General features: G+C 35.9%; 1 protein-coding gene across 6 annotated transcripts in view; it reads left to right on the top strand.

Moving 5' to 3' along the window:
• The window catches only part of MKLN1 (muskelin 1), a 326,049-nt gene that overhangs the window by 185,473 nt on the left and 113,868 nt on the right, over positions 1–26,708 (top strand). For 5 of the 6 annotated variants that reach the window (XM_054505195.2, XM_054505196.2, XM_064574936.1 and 2 more), the window contains one exon: positions 15,088–15,157. In XM_054505195.2, coding sequence (XP_054361170.1) covers positions 15,088–15,157 — 70 coding nt within the window. Of the gene's footprint in view, positions 1–15,087; positions 15,158–18,911; positions 19,028–26,708 lie in introns of those variants that run through there. The other variant, XM_045864254.3, reaches the window with a different exon arrangement.

The following is a 26,708-nucleotide window of genomic DNA, read 5'->3' as shown; positions in this document are numbered from 1 at the left end:
GTCCACATTCAGTCTCCCAAGATTTGTCAAAATGACATATTAATTATTCCTATCAATTATTGTCTCCATTGGCTTCTGCTTGGGGTAAGCTGTGATCTCACCTGTGATTCTGTCTTATCTATCTAGATTTCATGGTTGTGGTTTCCTCAGTAACCTCAGCTCTTTGAAGGACCTAAGAAAAGTCCTTGATTTTTAATTCACTTTTGTCTTGTCTAGATAGGAGTGATAGATAACTTTTACAAGTTTTTGTATTTTGGAGCTGAATCTGGACATCCCTTTGCTTTCCCTATTAAAATTATATTGGCTAATACCTTCATTATAAGGTTAATAGTTGTGATAAAGGGCATCTTTGTCCTTGATTTTGGTAGAAATGTTTCTAGTGTTTAAATGTTATAAAAAGTGCTGGCTTTTGGTTATATGTTTTATATGTATATAAAATCAAGTTAAAGATATACACATAATTTTTGTAAGGTTGAGTGCTTTTGTCGTAATTGAGTGTTGAACTTTATCAGCTGTTTTTTTGAGGCATCTATTGAAATGATCAAATAATCTTTTTCTTTAGATCTTTTATTATGACATTATATTAATGGGGGACCTAATAATGAAGCACCCTTGCATTTTTGGAATAACACATACTAGGTTTTGACTTTTTAATGCTGTAGGTTTTTTTTTTTTTTTTTTTAAAGATTTTATTTATTTTTTAGAGAGCGAGCGAGAGAGAAACAGCATGAGAGGGGAGAGGGTCAGAGGGAGAAGCAGGCTCCCCGCTGAGCCGGGAGCCCGATGTGGGACTCGATCTCAGGACCCTGGGATCATGACCTGAGCCGAAGGCAGACGCTTAACCATCTGAGCCACCCAGGCGCCCAATGCTGTAGTTTTTTACTTTCTAGCACTTCTTATAGGATTTTCATAAGAGATTTTTTTGTCAGTATAACTGAAGTTGATTTATAATCTACTGTGTACTTCTGTTAGTAGTCTTTATCAGATTTGATATCAGTCTATATGCTAGCTTCATTAAAACATGCTTTTATCTTGGGCGCCTGGGTGGCTCAGTCGGTTAAGTGACTGCCTTCGGCTCAGGTCATGATCCTGGAGTCCCAGGATCGAGTCCCGCATCGGGCTCCCTGCTCGGCAGGGAGTCTGCTTCTCCCTCTGACCCTCCTCCCTCTCATGCTCTCTGTCTGTCATTCTCTCTCTCTCAAATAAATAAATAAAATCTTAAAAAAAAAAAAACCAAAAAAACATGCTTTTATCTTTTTACTGTGTTCTTGAATAGTTTAGGTTATATTGGGTCTATTCTTTTTAAATGTTTTGATAGATTTCCTTACTGGAACCATCTGTACTTGCTGTTTTTTGATGCTTGAATTCTGATAACTCTTTCTTGTGTGGAAATTTCTCTCTTGACTTTCTGTGTCTACTGGGGTCAGTTGGTACATTTTTCCCCCCCCCGAGAGTTGCACATTTCATCTGAGTTTTCAGATTTATCTCCAAAGACTTTTGCAAAGTAGCTTTGTGACTCTTAAAACACTCTCTGCTCAGCAGCTTTTTTTTTTCTTTTTTTAAGATTTTATTTTTAAGTAATCTCTACACCCAATGCAGGGCTTGAACCCACAACCTGGAAATCGAGTCACATGCTCCATTGACTGAGCTAGCCAGGTGCCCCAGGAGCTTTTTTTTTTATATATATATATTTGCATTTTGCTACCTGTTCCTTTCTCACTTTAATTTTTCATATATTTAATTACTCATTTATATTGACATAGTTACTAAATTTTATGATTTTTTGCTATACTGTATAGAGCTATACTATGATATATGCATAACATATCAAGTGGTTATATGATAGATAACATATATCTAATGGTTATTTTAAACATATAGCAATTTGAAATGGATTTAAAATTAAATTAAAATTTCACTTCCTCAGTCTCATTAGCCACATTTTAAGTACTCATTCAGTAGCTACGTGTCTAGTGGCTATTGTATTAGACAGTGCAGATATAGAATATTTCTACCATTGAAGAAAGTTCTATTGGAAAGTGCAACTATACTCTGTTACATTGCTGTTAGCATTATTTTGTAGAAACTGCAGTTTGCTTTATATTTCTCCTTTGACCCAAGAATTTTTAATACTTTTTATTTTTATTTTTACTTTTCACATTGAGGGGCAGTTTTTTTATTTTGGTGTTTCCTTTTGAATTTTGGTGTTTTTTGGTGTTAAAAAAATTTGCAAATACTATCTAGCATTAATGTGTATTGTAGACTGTAGTATTTTTATTATAAAGTACTCTTATTTTTGCTTTAGGTTCTGAATTTTATCTTGTCGGAAATCAATATTTCCACCTGCTTTCTTATTATTTGTATTTGCCTGGTCTGTCTTTGCAAATTCCTTTTCAATATATAACTGCTGAAATCACTTTGTTTTATTTATGTCTCTTATCTACATCAGAGAATTGGATTTTTGCCGTTTTAACATCTAAAAACTTTTAAAATGTTGTTGGGCCCATTATGTTCATTGATATGTTTGATCACAGTTCCACCCTAAGGTTTTGTGGCATTTTTTTTTTTTTTTTTAAAGATTTTATTTATTTGACACAGAGAGAGACAGCGAGAGAGGGAACACAAGCAGGGGGAGTGGGAGAGGCAGGCTTCCCGCTGAGCAGGGTGTGTGGCATGTTTTACACATACACATGTGAACACACAAAATCTTTCATTAGGTCATCCTTTTTCTTTGGTCTTTTTCTTATTAAAATAAGTTTGTTTTGGCATTTAGGATGGTTTGTGCTTTTTTATTTTGTTTTTGTTGTTGTTGTTCCCTTCAATTCAGTCTCTTTAATGTATCATTTTTGTTTTTGTTTTTTTTAAGATTTTATTTATTTGAGGAGAGAGGATGAGCAGGGGGAGGGACAGAGGGAAACAGCGGGGGAGAAGCAGACTCCCCACTAAGCGGGGAGCCTGACATGGGGCTTGATCCCAGGACCCTGAGATCAGAACCTGAGCTGAAGTCAGACATTTAACTGCTTAACTGACCGAGCCACCCAGGTGCCTCTAATGTAACACTCTTAAGACTCCCTGAGGAAGTTAGCTAGGGACCTCCTCTTCTTCTCTCTCTCCCAGCATCTAATTTTAAGTGATGATCTCTTCTATTTTTCTCCCATTTTTTGATAGAGCTATCCTTTCTACTTTGAGAACAATTTTACATACTGTTAGGTCATTCTTCCTTTTCGTGGTTAGTTTTAGTTCTATTGGTAAGTGTCTTTAGTTCACACGACCAGACTATCCTGAAGCTTTTCAAGTTATTTCTTGGATACATATAGTTTGTTCTTTAGTAGGTTTCTTAGGGAACTTTTACATGTTAACTAATCTATGCCTTTAAACTTGAAGGACAGTTCTAGTTTCATATGATACACATGTGCTTGGGTATCTTAAAATTTTTGTTTCGTTTTATTTGAGTATAAAACAGTTGTGAAGTTTCTTGACACTATAATTTTCTTTTTTTTTTTAAGATTTAATTTATATGAGAGAGCGAGCACGTGCACACAAACACACACCATCAGGGGGAGGGGCAAAGGGAGAGGGAGAAGCAGACTCCCTGTTAAGTGTGGTGCCTGGGTGTTGGGCTCCATCCCAGGACCCTGGGATCATGACCCAAGCTGAAGTCAGATGCTTAACCAACTGAGCCATCCAGGCACTCTGACACTGTAATCTTCCTTTTCTTATAAGTAACTTGGTCTTTTTACCTGGATGTGTAAATAACTTCAGAAAAAAAAAATTTAAGTCTAATAGTTTGTATTAGGAATATACTGGATTGAATTTCCCAGACATACCGTGCTTTCTTTTATTGTGTAGATTTGGGTCTTATTTTAGGAAGATTTGCTTGCAGCAGTTTGAAATACCTGTCTGATTCCAATTATATATTTATTGAATCACCTACTTACTCTTGCTTTCTTTTGTATCTGTTTTATTATGTTTACTCACTTTCTAATCTGTTTTTTCTTTATTAGGCATTTTTTAGCAGGGGGGAGAAGGGAGTCGATTTTGTGTGGGATTTTTTTTTTTTTAGACTTTATTTATTTGAGAGGGAGGGAGAGAAAGCGCTGCTGTGAGCTGTGGGAGCTGGGGTAGGAGCAGAGAGGGAGGGAGAGAGACAAGCACATTCTGTGCTGAGCTCGGAACCCCACGCAGGGCTCAGTCTCACAACCCTGAGATCATGACCTGAGCCAAATCAAGAGATGGCTACTCAACGGACTGAGCCACCCAGGTGCCCTGTTGAGAGTTTTTTGATTACTGATTCAATTTCATTGCTGATAATTTGTTCAAATTTTCTGTTTCTTTCTGATTCAATTTTGGGAGGTTATATGTTTGTAGGAATTTTTCCATTTCTTCTGGGTTGTCCAATTTGTTGGCATATAATTTTTCGTTGGCATATTAATTTTTCATTGTCCAGTTTGTTGGCATATAATTTTTCATAACGTTCTCTTACAATCCTTTGTATTTCTCTTGTGTCAGTTGTTATTTTTCCTCTTTCATTTCTGATTTTATTTGCATCTTCTCTTTTTGTCTTGATAAGTCTGCCTAAAGGTTTATGAATTTTGTTGACTTTTTCAAAGAACCAGCTCGTGGTTTCATTGACCTCTTTTATTGTTGATTTTTTTTTTTTTTTTTTTTGGTTTCTATTTTATTTTTTCGTCCTCTAATCTTTTATCATTTCTTTCTTTTTCTGGTTTGGGTTTTCACTGGAGAGTCATAATAGTAATTCCTATTGTAATATTTCTGAGCTGTTGTAATTTTGACTTATTGTTCCTTATTAAACTTCAACTATTTTTAAAATTTTGGTTAGGTCATGTTGAAATAATAATGACGTTTATCTTTTTTGTGACTGCATTATTTCTCACGTTTTTATTATCTGTTAGAGCATTATTTGTTTCACATTTGATGTTTTTCCTAATTATTGTAGACTTTCATTTTAGTTTCTAGTCTTTATTTTTATTTATTTATTTATTTTTTAAAAGATTTTATTTATTTATTTGACAGAGAGAGAGACAGCGAGAGAGGGAACACAAGCAGGGGGAGTGGGAGAGGGAGAAGCAGGCTCCCCACTGAGCAGGGAGCCCGATGCGGGGCTCAATCCCAGGACCCTAGGATCATGACCTGAGCTGAAGGCAGACGCTTAACGACTGAGCCACCCAGGCGCCCCAGTTTCTAGTGTTTAAACAAGTTTGGTTTTCGGTAGTTTTAGAACTTCTATAGGCAGAAGGGATGTGGTTTTTGAGCTTTGTGAAGTATTTTAAAAATTGGACTTTCGAGATAAAGTAAAGCTTTTTGCCTTTATAAGTGTGTTTTCCAGGAGTCTGGAAACTATGCTTTCTGAAGAGTCACCTTTAAATATATTATGCTGTTGTACTTTTGAGGTCTATATGACTTAGATCTCTGCCCACCAAGAATATGAATCTTCTCTCTCCTGAGGTTGACATTTTTTATGCTTTTCTTAATTTATTCTCTCTTCTTTGCAATTTCATTTCAGAGTGGGGTCTCTTCTTCTAAAAGTAAGAGAATGAATGTGAGATAGTTCTGAAATCCTCTTAGAATCTAGAATCACCATTTCTTTTTTTAAGATTTTATTTATTTATTTATTTGACAGAGAGAGAGAGAGCGCGAGAGAGGGAACACAAGCAGGGGGAGTAGGAGAGGGAGAAGCAGGCTTCCCGCGGATGGGGGAGCCCGATGCGGGGCTCCATCCCAGGACCCTGGGATCATGACCTGAGCAGAAGGCAGTGCTTAATGACTTAGCCACCCAGGCGCACCACCATTCTTTTTTTTTTTTTTTTTTTTAATGTTCTCATCTCCTTAGAGATTTCCTGCCTTCTTTGCATTTACCTCATCTTGGAGCCTGTGAGAACATTATCATTATCTGACTTTATCCAGTTCTCAGACTTCCTTGGTCAGATTATTTTCTATTGCTAGAATTTTAAACTTGTTGGTTCCTTTTTTTTTTTTTTTTAAGATTTTATTTATTTATTTTTGCAAGAGAGAGAGAGAGCGTGAGCACCAGGCGGGAGAGGGGCAGAGGGAGAAGCAGGCAGAGGTAGAGGGAGAATCATGACCTGAGCCCAAGGCAGATGCTTAACTGACTGAGCCACCCAGACACCCTAAACTTGTTGGTTCCTTTGTAAAGAATTGATTTGTTTTTTTTTTTTTTTCATTTTGGGTAGCTCCTTTAAATTAGAATAGTTAGCATTTTTTCAGAGGGTTTTTTTTTTTAACCACTCCAAGTAAAGGAACTCCCTGCTGTATGTCAGTTCCTTGTTTGTTTCTTTTATAACACTTTTAGCAGTTTATAATTATCTTGTTTACAACTCTACTTGTTTATTTTCTGCTGCTTCTTATTTGAACATTAGCATCACAAGTGGGGATCCTGTCTATCTTATATATCACTGTATTCCTAGAGCCCAGCACAATGTCTGGCATATAGGACTCAGTAAATATTTGTTGAATTAAGTAACTTCAGTTTACAGCAGGCCCCCTCCCCACCATGGTTCTTTGTGAAAATTGGGAAGTATTTGGGAAGGAGTCTAAACCTCTACAGTATGTCCAAGTGTAAGTGATTTTTGAAGAAGCTATAATTTTAAAAAAAATTTTTGTTGTTGTGAAGAAGCTATAATTTTTATAGTATGCTCTTTATAGCTGTGGATTTTCCAAATTGATTTTTAGTTGATTTCTATTTTTGCATTTTGAATTAATTTTTTATTGAATAATTTTTGTCTCCTAAGTTTTATGCTATCTCCATTTATTGTTTATTAAAAAATAGATCATAATCTTTTTGGCCCCAGGTACCCATTGTTTTACTGTTATTATGGTGGTACCCCAGCAGTGTTCACACGTAATGGAAGCTCTGTTACAATCAGTGGGTTGTGTGTTGTTATTAACTGCTATGTAGGGGGAGGATTATACATGATACCTTCAATAAAGGATATAAAAGGCTTTTTACAGAATTGTAGAATGTTAGCATGTTCTCATGAATGGTGTTTTCTAGAATTGTGCAATGCAGCTGCTCTGATAGAGCCGGAAGAAACTTGAGACCAAGGAATTTAACCTTTCTCTTTGCACTGCAGATAAAGGCATTAAAACTCTATGAGATTATGTGATGTGCTTAACCCAACCAATTAGTGGCCAACCTCCATAATCTTATGATTCCTAGTCAAAGTTTAAATCTTCTAGATCCATTTTTTCACGTCATTCAACAAAAAGGGCACAGGTTTTAGTACAGTGTTTTTAAACCATAAAAAGGAAAATATTCCAGACTTGAATCCTTAAAACTCTGCTCGACTGACCTTTTCACATCAAAATTAGAGGTAGCTTTTGAGTATCTAAAACTCTCAATTTAAAATCGACTGGATTTACTGATGAGTATGCTGAGCATCATCCATTAGCAGAAAAAAAATGTTAAATGCTCCATTTTTTTGCCCAAGTGCTGCTTTTTATATTTATTTTAAGTGTTCTTAAGAGCAGTGATTTAAAAGGTATTGCCAAGTAGGCTTAGGGTTTGAGTATATTTAATCAAAAAAAGATTTTTAATTTGCTGACTTGAACTCAAAATGTCCAGTAAATTATCTTCTTATGATGAATTTTAATAGATTGTTTCTGATGTTTTTTGGTAGTATATATTTTAGCACATGTAAAAATATGCAAAATAGAGACATAACTTAGAGAAAGTTAACACTGTATTACATATTTCATTTGTCCATGTGTTTCACTATAAATTTCTATAGTCCTAATTGAAGAATTCAATTACAGCCTTGTCTTTGTATTCTGTGTCTAAGAGACTTATTGTGGTTCATTTTTATTGCCTTCAGTTTTCATCCTGCATTGGTAGGCATGAAAATGTACATTTTAATTTTAAAGTGTACATTTTAGAAAACCTGCTGAAATGGGAAATCATTTTAGTCTTCAACCCATCTTCCTTCTCAGTTCCTCTTGACCAGTTCTCAGTTATTATTTGCATTTTGTATTTTAAATCTTTTTTAGGATGGCAGATACCTACCATTAGTAGATTAGTCTTTATTGAGTCATGAAGTTTCTATACTGAATTGTGTCTTCTGTAACTTTTTTCTTTGCTTGTCATTTATTTATTTTTTTCAGACAATAGTAAAAATGTTAAAATTAGTCATTAAGTATCTAGAAGGGTGTTGGGTCACATTCCTTTGGTTGGCAGAAACAGCCTCCTGGCAACTGGAACTTAAGCCATCAGTTTCTATTCTCTGTTGCTACCTGGAGTCATTTCTTTTTTATGTCTGCTACGTTCTTATCTTACTACTGACTGGCTTATTCTCTTCTCTCTCTTATTCTTACTCTGTATATTTTTTTGCTGTTTCAATGTTTCTGTTTACTTATACATTTTTTTTGTTTTATACTTTTTTACTGGCCCATGGCATTTCCTATCATTGGTCACTAGCCAGTCTAGATTAGCTGTCATTTAGATAGTTGTTAGGGAAAGTCACAGGTATAAAACATCTGTCTAGGATTGCTCCTTCAGCAGAGGCTGTAGATGGGGTATTTTCCCTTTTAGAAACCAGAGATAGTGAACTGCATTGTGTTTGAAATGTGTAGTGTGAGAGGTTAACGTCTCTTGCTTAGTTCTGAGAATTAGAAGAAGGAAAGCTATTATTGTACCAGTAGTGGTGGTGGATTTTATAAGGTCTTTGGGAAGTACACCAGGAAGGATAGTGAAGAACATGTCTTATAGAATGCTTTCATAGTGGTTCTTGTTACTGTTGGTGAAGGGTCTGTGTTAATACTCACTGCCCTGAACTAGTTTCTCATTTGCCTTGAAGGAGAGTGGAAATGGATTGAGGAAAGGAACATCTGGGAGGGAGAATTAAAAACAATCTATAGTTGACTTAAAGCTTTGGGAAATGATCTCTTACTTAAAAATTTTAAGAGCCAGTAATCTCTTATCATTTGCTTCTGCATCTCCTATGTCCTTAAAAAGAAAGAAAAGTTGAGCCTGATTTGATCATCGGATCTTAGTGTAGTCAGTTTGCCAGAAATAAGGAAAGTTTGTCGTCATCTCAACTGTAGTATTTTTACGATAATTATTTTTACTATTTATATAAATAATGTTTATTACAAAAATCTGAACAATATGACAGATAGAAAATCAGTAAAATCCCTTAATAGTACTTATGCTTCATTTTAGGCTTATTGTATTTGTGCTTGCTTTGTATTATTTGATATAAATTGGATCATACCATACATGCTTGTTAATTATATATAAATATGTAAATAATAGTTTTTTTATAACAATAGAATCATACATGCTTCTTTGATTCTTACATTGCAGGAATGTCTCCAAGTTAGCTGACATAGACCTGAATTACTCTTTAATAGCAGTATAATGTTCCATGGTTTATATGTTCTATAATTTATTTAATCTTTTCTCTAGTACTATAAAAAATGCTACATTAAACAGACTCATATGTACTAGTCTCTCTGTGTATGTCCTTATGTACTGATTTTATTTTTATGGGATAGATTCTGAAATGAGAGTGCTAAGTAAAAGAATATGTACATGGAAAGTTTGTGGGTTTTTTTAAAAGATGTATTTATTTATTTTCGGAGAGAGAGAGAGAGAGTGTGCAGGGGTGAGGAGCGTGGGGAGAGGGAGAGTGAGATCCCAAACAGACTCCACACCGAGCGTGGAGCTCACGTAGGGTTCAGTCTCATAATCCCAAGACCAAGACCCAAACCAAAACCAAGAGTCGGACACCCAACCAACTGAGCCACCCAGGTGCCCCTGTACATTGAAAGTTTTAATAGATGCTGTACATTGACTTTCCATGTCCACCTTTTCTACCTGATTTCCTGATAGTAGGGATCTAATTTAATCAATTTGATGGGTGAAAAATCTTATTCTGTTAATTTTTTCCCCTGCAGACAATATACAGGGATCTAGAGAAATTTTTGCTGCTTTTACTGGCCATCTTAATGATTTCAATAACATACATTCTGCTTATTTTTCATTGTGTTTGTCTTATTCTCAATGTGAAACAATATTTTACACATTTTAGATATGAATATCTTATTAGTCATATGAGTTGCAAACATTTTTTTCTGTTTTGGGTTTCTGATTTTTCATTAAGGTGTTTTTCGTAATACAGAATTTAAGTTTTTTATAATGAAATAGCTGTCTTTTCTTTTACAGCTTCTCTGTTTCTTGGCAAAAAGATCTTTCCAACACTTTTGGTTGTTTATATTGGCCCCTAAATACTTTTTCTAAGATTTTTGTGTATGTATGTATGTTTAAATTGTTAATTGGGATTAATTTTGTGTTAGACAAATGTTAGCTTATTTTCTCCCAACAGATAATTCAGTTGTATAAGCATCATTTAACTAATAACTATATTTCCCACTGAAATAAAATATCCCCTTAATCAAATATTAAATTCTGGTCTACACTGGGCTCAATTTCTGGGTTTTTGTTTCTCTGAGCTAGGTCTATACCTATACCATTCCCTACTGTTTTTAATAATAGGGACTTGAAATGTTTATAAAAGCTAATAACATGACCTTCTCTCACTATTCTTTTTTATAAGTTTTCTTAGGTCTTTTTGTACATTTATTCTTCTATACAAACTATTGTGTATTGTGTACTCTTTGGGTAAAGCTTTCCGTAACTCAGATAGTGGGTAGATCCGCAGTCTTCTTTCTATGTTGTTAGTTCTCTGTGAGTTACCAGGAGACACCTCTCAGTATCTGGATATCTTCAGCTAAGAGGGTAAGTACAATCTCAGCTTCAGTGGTAAAGGGAACCCAGTCTACCAGGTTAGCTCTTTCTAAAGCTCTTTGTGGGCCAGGGAGACTAGCAGATTGTTCCAGAAATGCTCATGCAGTTGATGCCATTTTTGGGGGAGAGAACTGCCCATGGATCTCTTGGTTTTCAACTATGGCCAAGCTTTTGTCGTGGTTTTAAGAGTTCTGATTCTGGTGTCTGTCAGCTGCTGAGCTCAGGAGAGGTATCTAGTAGTTGACCTAGTGTTGGGACTGGAGATTATTAGGATTATCTTCGAGCATCCATCTATCCAAATCCCCTCAGGCTAACCTCACTTTATTTCTGGTTTGTACTTTAGTTCTCCTTTGTTTATTTAAAAAAGATTTTTTTAAGTAATCTCTACACCCATCGTGGGGCTCAAACTGACAACCCCAAGATCAAGTTGCATGCTCCACCGAATGAGCCAGCCAGGGGCCCCATTTCTCATTTATTTTTATTTTAACTTAGTATAAGCTTTAAGTTATAGGTAATAAGTATGAGTAATATATCTTATGCTTTGATGGATCTACTTTATTTTTTTTTTAAGATTTTATTTATTTATTTGACAGAGATACAGCGAGAAAGGGAACATAAGCAGGGGGAGTGGGAGAGGGAGAAGCAGGCTTCCCACAGAGCAGGGAGCCTGATGCGGGGCTTGATCCCAGGACCCTAGGATCATGACCTGAGTTGAAGGCAGACGCTTAACGACTGAGCCACCCAGTCGTCCCTGATGGATCTACTTTAATTTTTTCTTTGTAGTGCTGCCTATTTATTTGTTCATACCATTATCAAATATTTATTAAGCATTTTGTGTGTAGCATCATTTAGCCTTGGAGTTAGGCATATGAGGATGAATACCACCCAACCCCTATTTTCTCAGAAACATTTTACATAGTCTTTCACTTCTTTTCTTAAAATATTTTCACTTGGCATACACACTTCTGGGTTTCTCTTTTCTTCATGTTTGTCCATTTTTAGTCTCCTTTGCTCAACCTTTCTCGTCTAGACCCCCAAAATGATGGACCCCCAGAGTTTAATGAGACCTTTGCCTTCTCTAGCTCCATTTCATTCCTTATGTCATCCCATTCAGTGTCAGGCTTTAAATATTTTAGCTATGATGTACTGATGTCCCTAAAGACACATGTATGTATGTATGTATGTATGTATGTATGTATTTATTTTTTAAGATTTTATTTATTTGACAGAGAGAGACACACACACACAGTGAGAGAGGGAACACAAGCAGGGGGAGTGGGAGAGGGAGAAGCAGGCTCCCCACTGAGCAGGGAGCCCGATGTGGGGCTCGATCCCAGGACCCTGGGATTATGACCTGAGCTGAAGGCAGACACTTAACGACTGAGCCACCCAGGCACCCCAAGACACATGTATTTTTCAGTCCTGGCATTTCCCCTGAATTTTAGCTTCAGATATCCAAACTGCTGAATCTCCAAAAGACTGTTTTAATAGGCATTGCAGAATTCACAAGACCACAACATATTGCAACTGTTTGCTCCCTTGACTTTGCATTTAGTGGTCCGTGTGCTCACTTTTCACATTATGACTGGTTAGCTCCTTCATGTCATTCATTAACATGAATGATTTTTGTGGTCCCACTTTATCAGATTTTCTTTCATGCTTTATAATATTCATGTCAAAGTGATTTTTAAAAAATCCTAGTTTTTTAGCTTTAGCTTTGATCTATAGTATTTTTTCATGTAGGGTTGTCTTCATTTTTTTTTTTTTTTTTTTTTTTTTTAAATTTCAGAGGGAGAGACAGCGAGAGAGGGAACACAAGCAAGGGGAGTGGGAGAGGGAGAAGCAGGCTTCCCGCCGAGCAGGGAGCCCGATGCGGGGCTCGATCCCAGGATCCTGGGATCACGACCCGAGCCGAAGGCAGACGTTTAACGACTGAGCCACCCAGGTGCCTCCAATTTTGTGTTTTGTAATTCATTCTTAAAACACTGTTTTGGGGCACCTGGGTGGCTCCGTTGGTTGAGCGTCCAACTCTTTGGCTTACATCATGATCTCAGGGTTGTGAGATTGAGCCCTGTGTCGGGTTCTGTTGCTCAGCACAGAGTCTGCTTGAGATTTTCTCTCCTTCTCCCTTTACCCCTTCCCCTGGTTATGCTCAATCAATCAGTCAATCAATAAAATCTTTAAGAAAGAAATCCACCTTTTTTACTAATTATGAAAGTAATATGTGTTAATTTTAGAAAGCTAGAAAAGTACAAAAAAGGAAAAAAGTCCATGTAATCTCATCATTGAAAGTGGCATTGACAATTTGGTATATGCTTTGTCTTTCTCTCCGTGCATGAATATTATTACTTACAACACTTGATTCATCACGTATCTACTATAAACTACTTTTTCTCTTCAGTTACTTTGTAGTGAACATTTTCCAATGACATTAAAGTTAACTTGTAGAACATGAGTACATGGTATTCTGTAACACAAGTATGTAATAATTTGTCTAATTCCTGATTGTAATACAATTAGGTTGTTTACAGTTTGCTATTATAAACTGTGTTGTGATGAATGTGGATTATTTACATCCCCTGGATTATTTTTTAGGTAAGTTCCAAGAAGTGGAAATAATTCTTAGGCTGTATAGTGTAGTAATTAAGAACATTGGCTTTGGAGTCAGACTGCCTCAGGTTAAAATCCTGACTTCTTAGATGTATGTATATTTAGGCAAATTAATGTATCTCTCTCATTTCTTTATCTGTACATTGAAGAAAATAATAGTTTGGCACTTCTTAGGTGTATGTATATTTAGGCAAACTAATTTATCTCATTTCTTTTTTTTTTTTTTTTTAAGATTTTATTTATTTATTTGAGAGAGAGAGAACACATGAGAGGGGATAGGGTCAGAGGACAAAGCAGACTCCCTGCCGAGCAGGGAGCCCGATGCGGGACTCGATCCAGGGACTCCAGGATCATGACCTGAGCCGAAGGCAGTCGCTTAACCAACTGAGCCACCCAGGCGCCCTATCTCTCTCATTTCTTAATCTGTGCTCCAGGCTTATCTTCTGAATTACCTGTTCCAATTCTAGAACCAGCCTGAGAATCCCTGTTTTCTTTTATTGGGGAATGCTAGGTAGAAACCAAGACCTGGGTGCTGAGTGTACTCACTGCTACTGGGGTGTCACTACTTCTAGTCCCTCTTGGTGAACAGAGCTAGCAAATAATATTTGTGTGTTGTTTGTGCATGCATGCACATATATATCTATAATTATTTTCATATCTATTTATGTGTGTCCATATTAAACTAAACATGAGTTCAAGTGATGTCCAGTACCACAGGGTTCATTCTAACCTTCCTCCCTTTGCTTTTCTATAACTTTCCACTCCAAAGTGAGAAGCTTGATTCCACCATCTACCATCTATTTACTTAATTGCTCAACCCCAGTATTCATGTAAACTGATTCAGAATTAACCCATATCTCTGTGAAAAACAACTTTATCAAATACAGTACAGTTTTTATGCATAGGTCCATTTTTCTCTAGCCTTATGGTTTCCAGCAAAAGCACCATCTTCCAAAGTTACTTATATCACTTCCTTTTTTTACCCACGGTTCTGTTTTTGACCTTGTGCTTTAAAGACTTCTTAATTTAGGGGTCCCTGGGTGGCACAATCTATTAAGCATCTGACTCTTGGTTTAGGCTTAGGTCACGATCTCTCAGTGTCATGAGATTGAGCCCTGTGTCAGGCTCCATGCTCAGTGTGGAGTTTGCTAAAGTTTCTCTCTCCTTCTCCCTCTGTCCCTCCTCTCACTCATACGCTTTCTTTCTCTCAAATAAATAATCTTAAAAAAAAATTTCTTAATCTAAAAGATTGGTTATATGCATATACATATATGTACATGATATTGCATATAATATATATAACACACATATATGTAATATATAACAATATAATTGTATGCAATATAATAACATACCCAATATGTGTAAATAGTATTTTATTTATTCTTAGGTATTTTATTTTCTTTTTTTATCTTAAATTTCTAAACATATCTGTTCACTTTGTCACTCGGGTATGAAGTAGAAGTATTTTTCTTGCTTTTCTCCATTGTTTGAAATGCTACCTTTATCGTATTTTTTTAAATCTTATATATACTAGAACTTTTCTGTTTCTTACTCTGTTTTATTGTTTCTTTTTGCTCAAGTTACAGACATTATATAACTTTATGATAATTTCAGCATCTGATAGATTATTCCTCTTTTTGCATATTCATATTCACTTATTTTAATTATTTGTATAATTTTCTTTATTTCAGGAACATTTTAGTGGATAAACCAAATGACCAATCTTCAAGGTGGTCTTCAGAGAGCAACTATCCTCCCCAGGTAAGATTGTAGGTCCTGATACCATTTAGAAGTCAAAATTTTAATAGGCATTTAATTGACATGAGTTATCTGGACTCCATTAATAACTTACTCAGTCTTTGAAATTGTGAGATAGACTTTTATTTCCTTTTTTTTGTTTGTTTAAATGTTGGAAGAATTTTTATTTCATAGGCAAATGCAGTGTGGAGTTTGATGAAGCATAGACTTTTTTACTTCTGTCTACTGGAGTATTTATTTATTTACTTTTAAAGATTTTATTTATTTTGAGGGGGGCACATGAGCAGAGGGAGAGGGAGAAAGAGAATCTAAAGCAGATTCCGTGCTGAGCATGGGAGCCCGACACAGGGCTCAATCTCACAACCCTGAGATCATGACCTGAGATGATTCAAGAATCGGGTGCTTAATCGACTGAACCACCCAGGTGCCCCTGTCTACTGGAGCATTTAAAATCTAATATGTATTTTTTCTACATTACTAATGATGCAAGATTAAGTTTCTTGATACCTTTTGAGGAAAATATTAATGAAAAGAACCGGTTATGGTGCCATTACTGTTTTGAGCAGTAACTGATCTGAGGGCTGATCTAAGCAGAGGTTGTGACTTCTATTGTACTTAAACTCCAGTCATTCGGTAAATGTTTAAGGAAATGTTAGTAAGTTGAACTTTGACTCAGTGACTCAGTGACTGCCTTTTAGGGAAAATAAACTTAATATAGTTTGTTATACTAAAGTGGTATATTTAGATGATGTCAAGACCATGAACTAAATTCTTTCCTTGACAAGTGGTGTCTGAGGTCATTTGAATTTAAAAATAGTCATTCTTTCGGGCGCCTGGGTGGCTCAGTCGTTAAGCATCTGCCTTCGGCTCAGGTCATGATCCCAGGGTCCTGGGATCGAGTCCCACATCGGGCTCCCTGCTCAGCGGGAAGCCTGCTTCTCCCTCTCCCACTCCCCCTGCTTGTGTTCCTGCTCTCGCTGTCTCTCTCTCTGTCAAATAAATAAGTAAAATCTTTAAAAAAATAAAAAAATAATAAAATAAAAATAAAAATAGTCATTCTTTCAGTTATATACTTTAAGCATTAAAACTTACTATGTCCATATCCTTGAGGGAATACATGCTCTGATAGGTAAAGTAGATGGGTAAGTAAAACTTATTTTTTTTTTAAAGATTATTTATTTATTTATTTATTGAGAGAGAGAGAGAGAATGATAGAGAGAGAGCATGAGTAGGGAGGAGGGTCAGAGGGAGAAGCAGACTCCCTGCTGAGCAGGGAGCCCGATGTGGGACTCGATCCCGGGACTCCAGGGCTCAGGTCACCTAACCAACTGAGCCACCCAGGTGCCCAAAACTTATTTTTTTTATTCTAATGTAATTTTTGGAAGCCTAATCTCTATACTTATTTTTCCTTTTATATATATACAAGTGTATATATATATATACATACCTTTGAGATCACCTGGTGTCTAAATGTTCTATTGCAGGGGCGCCTGGGTGGCTCAGTCAGTTAAGTGTCTGATCTTGGTTTTGGCTCAGGTCATGATCTCAGGGTCTTAAGATCAAGCCCCGAGTTGGGCTCTGTGCTCAGCAGGGAGTCTGCCTCTCTCTCTCTCCCTCTTCCTCTGCCCCTCTCGCAGCTCATGTGCATGTGTGCACATGCTTGCTCTCTCTCAAATAAATAAATAAAATCTTTTTAAAAATAAATGTTCCATTGCAAAATATACATCCAAAGAATATATATTCATACTTTTTATGTATGTATAAGGAATAATAAAATATCTATTTATTCATTAACTGTCTTTAGAAATATAAAATGTCCACGACCTTCTGAAGCTTCTTGTGCACCCCATCTTCTATTTGTCCTCTAACTCAACCCCAGTAACTATAATTTCATGCTTTGTTAAGCATCTTCTTACCATATTATATATGTATGTTTATACATATGCTATGATTTAAGTTTTATCTGGCTTTGACTTTGTATGAATCTAAATTGAATCACTCATAAATCTTGATCTGCTTTTCATTATGGTATTTATTAATGTTGCTGAGTATAATTATAGTTCCTTAATTTTCATTACTGTATAGTATTCCAGTGTATAAGTATGCCAAAATGTACTTACCATTTTGCAGTTGATAGGCTTTTCAGTTTTTTATAGTTTTTTGCTATTATGACTAGGCTGCTATGAACAATTTTGTATGTTGTCTCCTGGTACACATGTACAAGATTTTCTTTAGGATATATGCCTTGGAGCTCAGTTGTTGGATCATAGGGTATGTGTATGTTCAGGTAATGCAAAACTGTTTTACAAAATGGCTGTATAATTTACTCTCACTGACAGCATATGAAAGTTATTATGCATTGCATTCCCCCCTTCACTTCTATGGCTGATTTTTAGGTTTTGCCAGTCTGTTAGATCTTTCATTAGAATTCACTATGCCTTTTTTTTTTTTAAGTTTTTTTTTTTAATTTATTTGACAGAGAGAGCACAAGTAGGCAGAGCAGCAGGCAGAGGCAGAGGGAGAAGCAGGCTCCCTACTGAGCAGGGAGCCTGATGCGGGGCTCGATCCCAGGACCCCGGGATCAATGACCTGAGCTGAAGGCAGCCGCTTAACCGACTGAGCCACCCAGGCACCCCAACTCACTATGCTTTTAATTTGCATTTGCCTGTTTATATTCAAGCCTTTTTGCATATGTTGGTGGACTTACATTGTGTATGTTGTTGGTGCATACCCCCCACCTACTACACCCTGAGGTTGAATACATTGTGGTTTTGTTTTTTTTTTAAGTTTTTTTTTTTTTTTTTTTGACATAGAGAGCGAGAGAGGGAACACAAGCAGGGGGAGTGGGAGAGGGAGAAGCAGGCTTCCCGCTGAGCAGGGAGACGCTTAACAACTGAGCCACCCAGGTGCCCCGAATATATTGTGTTTTCAATCATGTTTTTCTTATTCACTTTTTCATTTTACTTAAATTGAGCCCTCAAATTTGGTGTGTGTTTGTTTTTACTCAGTTTTTGTTTTACCAATGAATTATATATAATTTTTTATTATTACTGAAATTGTGGTAACCTCTTTACTGTGAAATTTTCTTTATTTGTTGTGGAACAGTATTTTGAAGGCAGTATATAATTATGGGAATTGTCTATATTTCTCCATATTTGTTTTTAGTGATTCTAAGTTCCACTCCCCCCCACCATGACCATATGGTAATTGTAAGAATTTGGTGCATATACTAGCTACTTTACTGCCCTAAAACTGTGACAAGTATTTCTATTTCTAAGTGTTTCAGTTTTATAGATAGTTGATTCTGTTATTCACAATAGTTATGTCTTATAAAGTTGCCATGAACACTGCACCTAGTGAATACTGAGCCATTGCTCCCAGGGGAAATACAGGGTTAGATTCCTCTGTGTCTTTGGTCATAACATTTTTGTCAACTGATCAGTACATAACCTTACTTTATGTGTGTTTCTGTTTATAGGCACTGTATTTGATATATATTTTGTTTATTCATTAACATTGAACTTAGAGCCATAGCACTATAACTCATGCCTGAATGAAGCTTGAAATGAGTTCAGAGAGAATGGATCACAATATGAGTGAGTCTTGCCACGGGGAACCCAGAGAGTTTTCACAGTCTTTCTCAGGATCTGCCTGATGACACGTGGCAGACTCTTGAGGAAACTAAGGTTTTGACTCAGATTTAGCCAGAGAAAAATGAACATGTTCTAAGAGACTTCCCACATATGTCTTTGTGTAGGTCCTGTGAAATGCTTCATGTAGAGGTGGCACCCCCGGACTCACGTTTCACAAGCTCTAGGTGCTCCCTTTGCTGCAGGAGTGCAGCGGCCTCTTCATTAGAACTTTTCAAGCCAGGTGGGCACTGAAGGAGGGATTGAAATTCCCCTGGGGCCCAGGGAACTTCTTTGGAATTCTTTTGTCAAGGGGGCATCACTGCCCCAGCCTGACACATATTTCCTCTGTAAGGCACATCACAGCCTTCTTGTGGTTAAAAACATTAGATATCACTTCAGCACTCTGCTTGGGGATCATTTTAGACAGCAAGATCACCAACAGAAAGCACAAAAGTATTAAAGATGTGGCACTACATAGATGGTGAAAAGGACATTTGTTTATAGTATAATAGAGTTAAACCAAGAAGGCAGAGTGTCCCTTGGTCAACTCAGATTTTTTGCCACTCTGCACATGCACATGTCTGGGAATGACTATAGAAGTGCTGCAAGTATTGATTTTGGTGCTGAAAATAAATTTTAGTGAGTAGGCGAATTCACAAATAAGGAATCCGCAAATAATGAGAAGTGACTGTATGGTAACTAATAATTCATTTATCGTGTCTTGAACAGATCTGAGAATCAGAAAAAAAAAAAGAGGATACTGAAAAACTGAAATCATTGTGATAAAATTTTAGGTCTTGGGGGGTCTTTCCTAGAATCTACTTTGGTTATAATGTTACTCTATTTGGTTATTTCCTCAGGTTTCAGCACCTGGAAGTAACTTTGTGTGTACGGATCAGAGCTATAAAAGATAGGCATATTAATGGCCATCTGACATAGGGGTCATGAAGGAAAAGATAGAAAAATCTAAGTAACAAATAGAAAAACAAAAGTGTAACATTTAGGAGGTATTTATTGGAAAAATGGATTAATACTCTATATTTAGTGTGTATATTTCAGTAGATATTGCACACCTTCCTTAATGTTACTTACTGGAAAAATAAAGTAATAATGGTTTTCATTCTTGTCCTCATTTCTCTACCCATTGAAATTTTGCCAAAAAGGACCCAATTAAACTTACCTTTTATTCTAAAATTTTGTCACTAGGCTAATCATTATGCAATTCTATTGGAGATGATTCTGATTGGAGCTTTTATTCTAATTCTGATGAAGTTGATTGTAAATCTTAAAGCCTTGTGTGGTATGTGATTTTAACATTGTCCTCATTATGATAGGTCCCTTTGTATTATTTTGCTTTTGTTGTATAACAGATCACAAATTTAGTTGCAAGCTGCTTACTAGCTTACAGTTGCACAGGATTAAGTCCAGCATGGCGGTGTGGGGCTCTTTGCTTAGGGTATCACAAGGCTGAAATCCAGGTATTGGCGGAGTTCTCATCTGCTGGCTCTGGAGAAAAATGAGCTTTGCTGTTGTCAGAATTCAGTTTCTTGTGGTTATAGGAATGGAGTCGCCATTTTCTTGCTGGCTGTCAGCTAAGAGCTATTCTTAGTTCCTAGACCCTGCCCACATTCCTTGCCACATGGCCCCCTTCATTTTCAAGTGAGCAATCATGCATTGATTCCCTCTTGTGCTTTGAATTTCTGACTTCTTCTTGTCCCTGATCTCTAGACTAAGAGTTAAAAGACTCACGATTAGGTCAGGCCCACCCAGATAATCTCTGTTTTAATTAAAATGAACTGATTTGGAACCTTAATTATATCTATCATAATTCCTTCATAGCAGCACCTGGATTAGTGTTTGACTGACTGGGAGAAGGTTTGGTACACCAGGGACTAGAAATTATGCCTGCAGTACGTTCTCACCTTTTGTCTGTAGCTCTCATTCATTCAGTTCAATATGTACAAATTTAGTGGCTGCTGTTTGTCAGATTCTCTTGTAGGTGTTTGAGGAAAATCAGTGAGGTATAAGCAGGACACAATCATATTTCTACCCTCATAGAGCTTATTTTTTGAGGAGAGAGACAATACACAAAATAAATAATGTATTAAGAGGTGAAAAGTGCTATTGCAATAATCCTGGCAAGAGATTTTGGAAGCTTTTGACTGGGTGGTGGTTGCCCAAGTGAGGAAAACTGACTATGAAAGCACTTTGAAAAATGTAAGATCATATGTATACATTTTTAAGCCTTTTGCTAACACATAAGCAAATACAAAAGATGAATATTGCCTCTCTTTTCTCTTCTGACTGGGTACTATTTTTGACAAGGAAGAAAAGGTAGGGAAGCTTCTTGTTTTTATATTCTCTCATGTTTTATATGCCTTCTGTCTCTATCACATATTGTTGTAAGTAATCTGCCATTGACTCTATGGAAACTAGGGTCAGAGAGAGTTCACCTTTCTAGAATTGTGTTTCTTCATACATAAAAATAAGGCTTTAGGGTTATCATGTACTCTTAAGTGTTTTATTTCTGGATTTCTAAATTTTGTATTTTGTATTATCTGGAAGTCTTTTTCTGAAGGTGGTGGGTAAATGGAAGTATTACTCTATTACTAGTTAACATCAAATCTCTTTTTTTTTTTTGATAGAAATACTTGTTTTGTATCTATCATAGAATCATGGGACTCCTTTCATTCTACTTTGTGTTGTGTTTAGTTGTTAGTGTGTGTTTTCCTCATTAGATTGTAAGATCCTTGAAAAAGTAGCATTCTGTTTTACTAATTTCTGTATTTCCCTTTCAGTGGTGTCAAGGCAAAGCTGGGAATTTTGTGTTTGCTGTGACTAAAAAAAAAAAACAAAACCACAAGTATTATGTAGAAAATCAATGTGGTTTGGAATTAGATTCCAGTCTAATTCAAATGTTTGAGTCTTTGTGCAGTGTCCAACAGGCAGGCACACATATCACATTAGTAAGTAATTATATTTATCTAGGAATGAAGTACAAATATTTTTCTTTTAATTTATGTCTATTGTTTTTTCAAATGGCTACTAAGTTGTCAGTACGTAAATCCTTATTAGTTGTTTGGACCTAACTACTTAATAAATGGAACTGTTAATATTTATTTTGGCCTTGGATGCTATATTATCTATTGCTGTGTAATTAAGTACCCCAAACTTAGCAGTTAAAAACAGGCATTTATTATTTCACATTGTTACTGAGGGTCAGGGATCTAAGAGTGGCTTAGCTGGGTGGTTCTAGCTCAGGGTCTCTTTGAGGTTGCAGTCAAGGGGTCAGCCAGACTGCAGTTATCTCAAGGCTTGCCTGGGATTGGAGGAGTCACTTTCTTGGTTCTCCAGTTTGGAGATTGCGTTATCATGGGATTTCTCAGCCTCCATAATTATGTGAGCCCATTTCCATAATAAATCTCTTATATATCTTTCTATATAGCCTATTTCTCTTCTGTTTCTCTGGAAAACCCTAATATACTCAACTGTCTTCAACTTTCATGGTTCCCCAACTTTACTTTCCTATTGCTGCTGTTGTGTCTGCTCTATGAGTGCACTTAGCCCCATACTGAAAGCTTTGGAGCGAGGACCTACTTCACAGCCTTTTGGCTCCCCTTCTTTCTGTGAGCATGCCCTTCCCACCAGCATTTGCCTCTGTGCACTCACGTATTCTGTACCTTCATATATTTCTTTTTCATATCATATCAAGGTTTTATAGTTTTTTTCTTTTTCAACCAATAGATTGTTTAAAATGTCTAGCTTATATAAGAGACACTTCAAAGAATAATAACACTCATTGCTGCAGGGATTTGGGAAGAAGAGTACCTATACATTGTGAAATCTGAAATTGAAAATCTGAATTATTACAATCTTTTTGAATAATATCTGGCAAGGGCCATTGATAGGGAGAGTACATTTATTTGTCCTACTCAGTCCTTCCCAGGACTTTGCCTCTTAGAAATAAAAGGGTAAGTATGTTAGATGTATACAAGTTTTGAATACAGCAATTCTTGAGTAATGTAATTCTGGGGAGAAAAAGAATACTCATCTATAGGGGAATGCTAGAATACATTTTTCATGGGATATTGTTAACCATTAAATAAAATGAACTGGCTTTATACCAGTTAACTTGGAGGGATTTCCACCATAAAATGAGAAAAGCATGATGCAGAGAAGCATAATAAGATCCTACTCTTGTTTACCTGAATAATGACTCTCTTTCACCAGTATGTAGATATGTATGTATGTGTATATGTGGTTATGTATGTATATTTGTATGTGATGCAGTGAGCTCAGATAAAGATATGAAAGGATACACGTCTGAGTGTTAGCATTGGTGAGAAGAAGAGATGAGGGAGGAAAAAGAGAAAACAAAACAATTACTTAAAAAGTTATGCCCATTAAAAATAGCATATATAATATTCCACTTACGTAAAGAATGTGTCTGTGTGAGTGTGTGCATAGAGTGTTAAACTGAATTATTACCAAAATGGTGGTAGTGGTTATATCAGGATGGTGGGTTTTTAATTTCTTTTATATTTCATTCTTATACTTCTAAAATCTGTTTTTAAGTTTAAATTAAAGCCATTTTCATTGTGGTAGACCACACATATTTTGAGACCTAATGAGAAAACATAGCTTTTAATTTGGAATCATCTGTGCTGGTAGGAAGTAAATATAGCATGAATGAAAACCCCATAAATACTTTAAGATTGTAATTGCACCCTGTTCCCTCATCAGAACGTTTTATTGGAGTTACTAATACTGCCATGGAAAATCTGTTTTTCAAGGTGACTGGCAAATATACTAGCGTTGGATAAAATGTATGTTTAGTAACACATGTCTTGATAATTGCTTTAAGAAAGATTAGATCATAACTCTTCTATTAAAATTATAAGCTCCTTCTGAGGTAATTTAAGTAAAAGTATGATTTTAGGTAATATCCTTTGCTTTCTGGGGCCAGAGAAGTCAGTTAAAATTGTTTAACAAACAACAAGCATTCTTCTTTTTATATAATTTAAGCAGGTCAGAGAAACTTTAGTGATTATTTAATACAGTTGGGGTGTGTGTGGTGGGTGGGTGTATGCTTTTGTTTTTGTAGTATATTCAGGTTATTCTTTGAATCATAACAAGAATATTATGGGAATAAGTACAAAGTGAGGAAGGAAATATATGCATTTCAGTATAATTTCTAGTATACAACTAGGATACCAGTAAATTTATTAAGTGTCTTAATGGTATTTTGTCCAAATTTGTAAAAGGAGCATTGTTTATATTGTATAATACATTTTTAACTAATATAATTTACCTGGACCTTAAGTGTACAGTATTCATTTTGAAAAATGCACACATAAATATAATTCACACCTCTATCAAGATATAAAATGTTTCTATCCCCTCAGAAGGATCCTTTCTGTCTCTTACCAGTGAATCCCTATCTCTCCCACCCTCCACCCAGAGGCAATCACTGTTTAGACTCTTGGCATAGATTAGTTATTGCCAATTCTAAAATTTAATATAAACTGAGACATAGAGTATATATATGTGCATATACATACTCTTATACATGGCTTTTTATGCTCAGTGTTTTTCATGTTTATCCATGTTTTTGCTTGCATCAGTATTACATTCTTTTCATTATAGAATACCATTCTGTTCTGTGGATATACCATAATCTGTTTTTTTTTGAAGATTTATTTATTTTTTAGAGAGAGAGAGTGAGAGTGGGGGAAGGGGCAGAAGGAGAGAGAATATCCAAGCAGACTCCTGCTGAACATGGAGCCTAACATGGGGCTTAATCTCACAACCATGAGATCATGACCTAAGCTGAAACCAAGAGTCAGATGCTCAACCGACTGAGCCACCCAGGCAACCTATAGCATAATTTGTTTACACATCCTTCTGTTGATGAACATTTCCATTGTTTCAGTTTTTGGTGATTATAAATAAAGCTTGTGTGTGCATTCTTTTCGAAGATTTTACAACTAATAATGTATTTTTTATTCTTTTGGATATATATCTAGAGGTAGAATTACTGCATTGTAAGGTAGGGATATATTATTTTCTATGAAATTATCAGACTCCCAGTTGCTTCACAGCCTCACCAACATTTGGCATTGACACACATTTTAATTTTAGTGATTATTGTTGGTGTGAAGTGGTTTTAATTTATAATTCTTTGATGACTAATGATTTATTTTTATTTTTATTTTTTTATTTTTTATTTTTTATTTTTAAAGATTTTATTTATTTATTTGAGAGAGAGAGCACATGAGAGTGGGGAGGGTCAGGAGGGTCAGAGGGAGAAGCAGACTCCCTGCCGAGCAGGGAGCCCGATGCGGGACTTGATCCAGGGACTCCAGGATCATGACCTGAGCCGAAGGCAGTCGCTTAACCAACTGAGCCACCCAGGTGCCCCGATGACTAATGATTTAAGAACTTTTTTCCATTTGCTTATTGGCTATTCATTTATCTTTTTTGTGAATTCTTTACTCTTTAAAAAATGGAGCTGTTTACTTTTTTTATTATTGAGTTGTAGGAATTGCTTATGTTTTCTGGATATAAATTCTTAGTTATGTATTACAAATATTTTCTCTAAGTCTGTGGCTTGCTTATTCATTTTTTTAAAGATTTATTTTAGAGAGAGAGAGAGAGCATGTGCATGAGAGCGCAAGTGAGGGGAGGGGTCGAGGGAGAGAGAATATTCAAGCAGACTTCTGCTGAGCACGGAGCCCAACAACTGGGGCTTGATCTCAGGTACCATGAGATCATGATCTGAGCCAAAACCAAGAGTTGGACGCTTAACCGACTGAGCCACCCAGGCGCCCCTTACTCATTTTCTTAATACTAACTTTTGTAACTTTTAAAATAGCTATTAAGTTATAATTGACATACAATAAACTTCACTTTTTAGTGTACAAGTTGAAAAATTTTAATCCATATACCCTCAAAAGTACCACCACACTTAAAATATTAGACATATCTACTACCCCAGAAGTTTCTTATATCTCCTTTTAATTTGTCTCACCTACCTCCATCCCCATCTCTCGGCAACCACCAGTCTGTGTTCTTTCACTATTGATTGATTTACATTTTCTAGGATTTTATGTAAATGGAGAAATATAGTATGTATTTCTTTTGTCTGATTTCATTCAAAGATACCTTGAAATTCATCTGTATTGTTTGTGTCAATAATTTATCCATTTTTGTTGCCTAGCTGAATTCTCTTATGTCTTACATATCACTTTATCCAATTACTTGTTGATGGACATTAGATTGTTTCTAGTTTTTGGCTATTACAAATAAAGATGCAATGAAAAGTAATGTTACAAGTGTTTGTGGTTCTAATTTGCATTGTAAAAATGATTAGTGATGTTGACCATCTTCTCATATGCCTGTTTTGCCTTCCCTAAATGTTCTTTGGTGAAATGGCTATTCAAAGGTTTGTCCATTTTAAAATTTGGTTGTTTTCTTATTATTGAATCTTGAGGTTTTTTTTGAAGTTTTGTATATAAGTTCTTTATCAGATATTTGATTTGCAAATATTTTCTCATCTTCTGTATTATTCCCCCCTGGCTCCAACTTTCCTTCTCTCCTAATATTGGGGGGAATCTTTATTAAGTATGATGCTGGCTACAGATATTTTATAGATGTCCTCTATCAGTTGAGAAAGTTGCCCTTTTTGTATAGTTTTCTGAAGGTTTCTTATCCTGAATGGGTATTGATTTTGTTCTTGTTGCTCCACACCTTAAAACTCTTTTGTGTTTCTCTACTCCACCTGGAATAGAGTCCAGATTTCATAATATGGTCAGATGTTACAGCTCTTCTTCAGCAAGATGGGCAGTCTATTCCCCTAACTTATAAATCCTGACTGGCCTTGTGACTTGCTTTGACTACCAGGAAATTCTGTGAAAATGTTG

This window comes from Mirounga angustirostris, unplaced genomic scaffold (genome assembly GCF_029215605.1).
Source record: "Mirounga angustirostris isolate CCGP_5_RB_7025 unplaced genomic scaffold, mMirAng1.0.hap1 SCAF_12, whole genome shotgun sequence".
Lineage (NCBI taxonomy): Eukaryota > Metazoa > Chordata > Mammalia > Carnivora > Phocidae > Mirounga > Mirounga angustirostris.
Note: the sequence above shows the minus strand (reverse complement) of the source record. Positions and strands in the feature narration are given on the sequence as shown.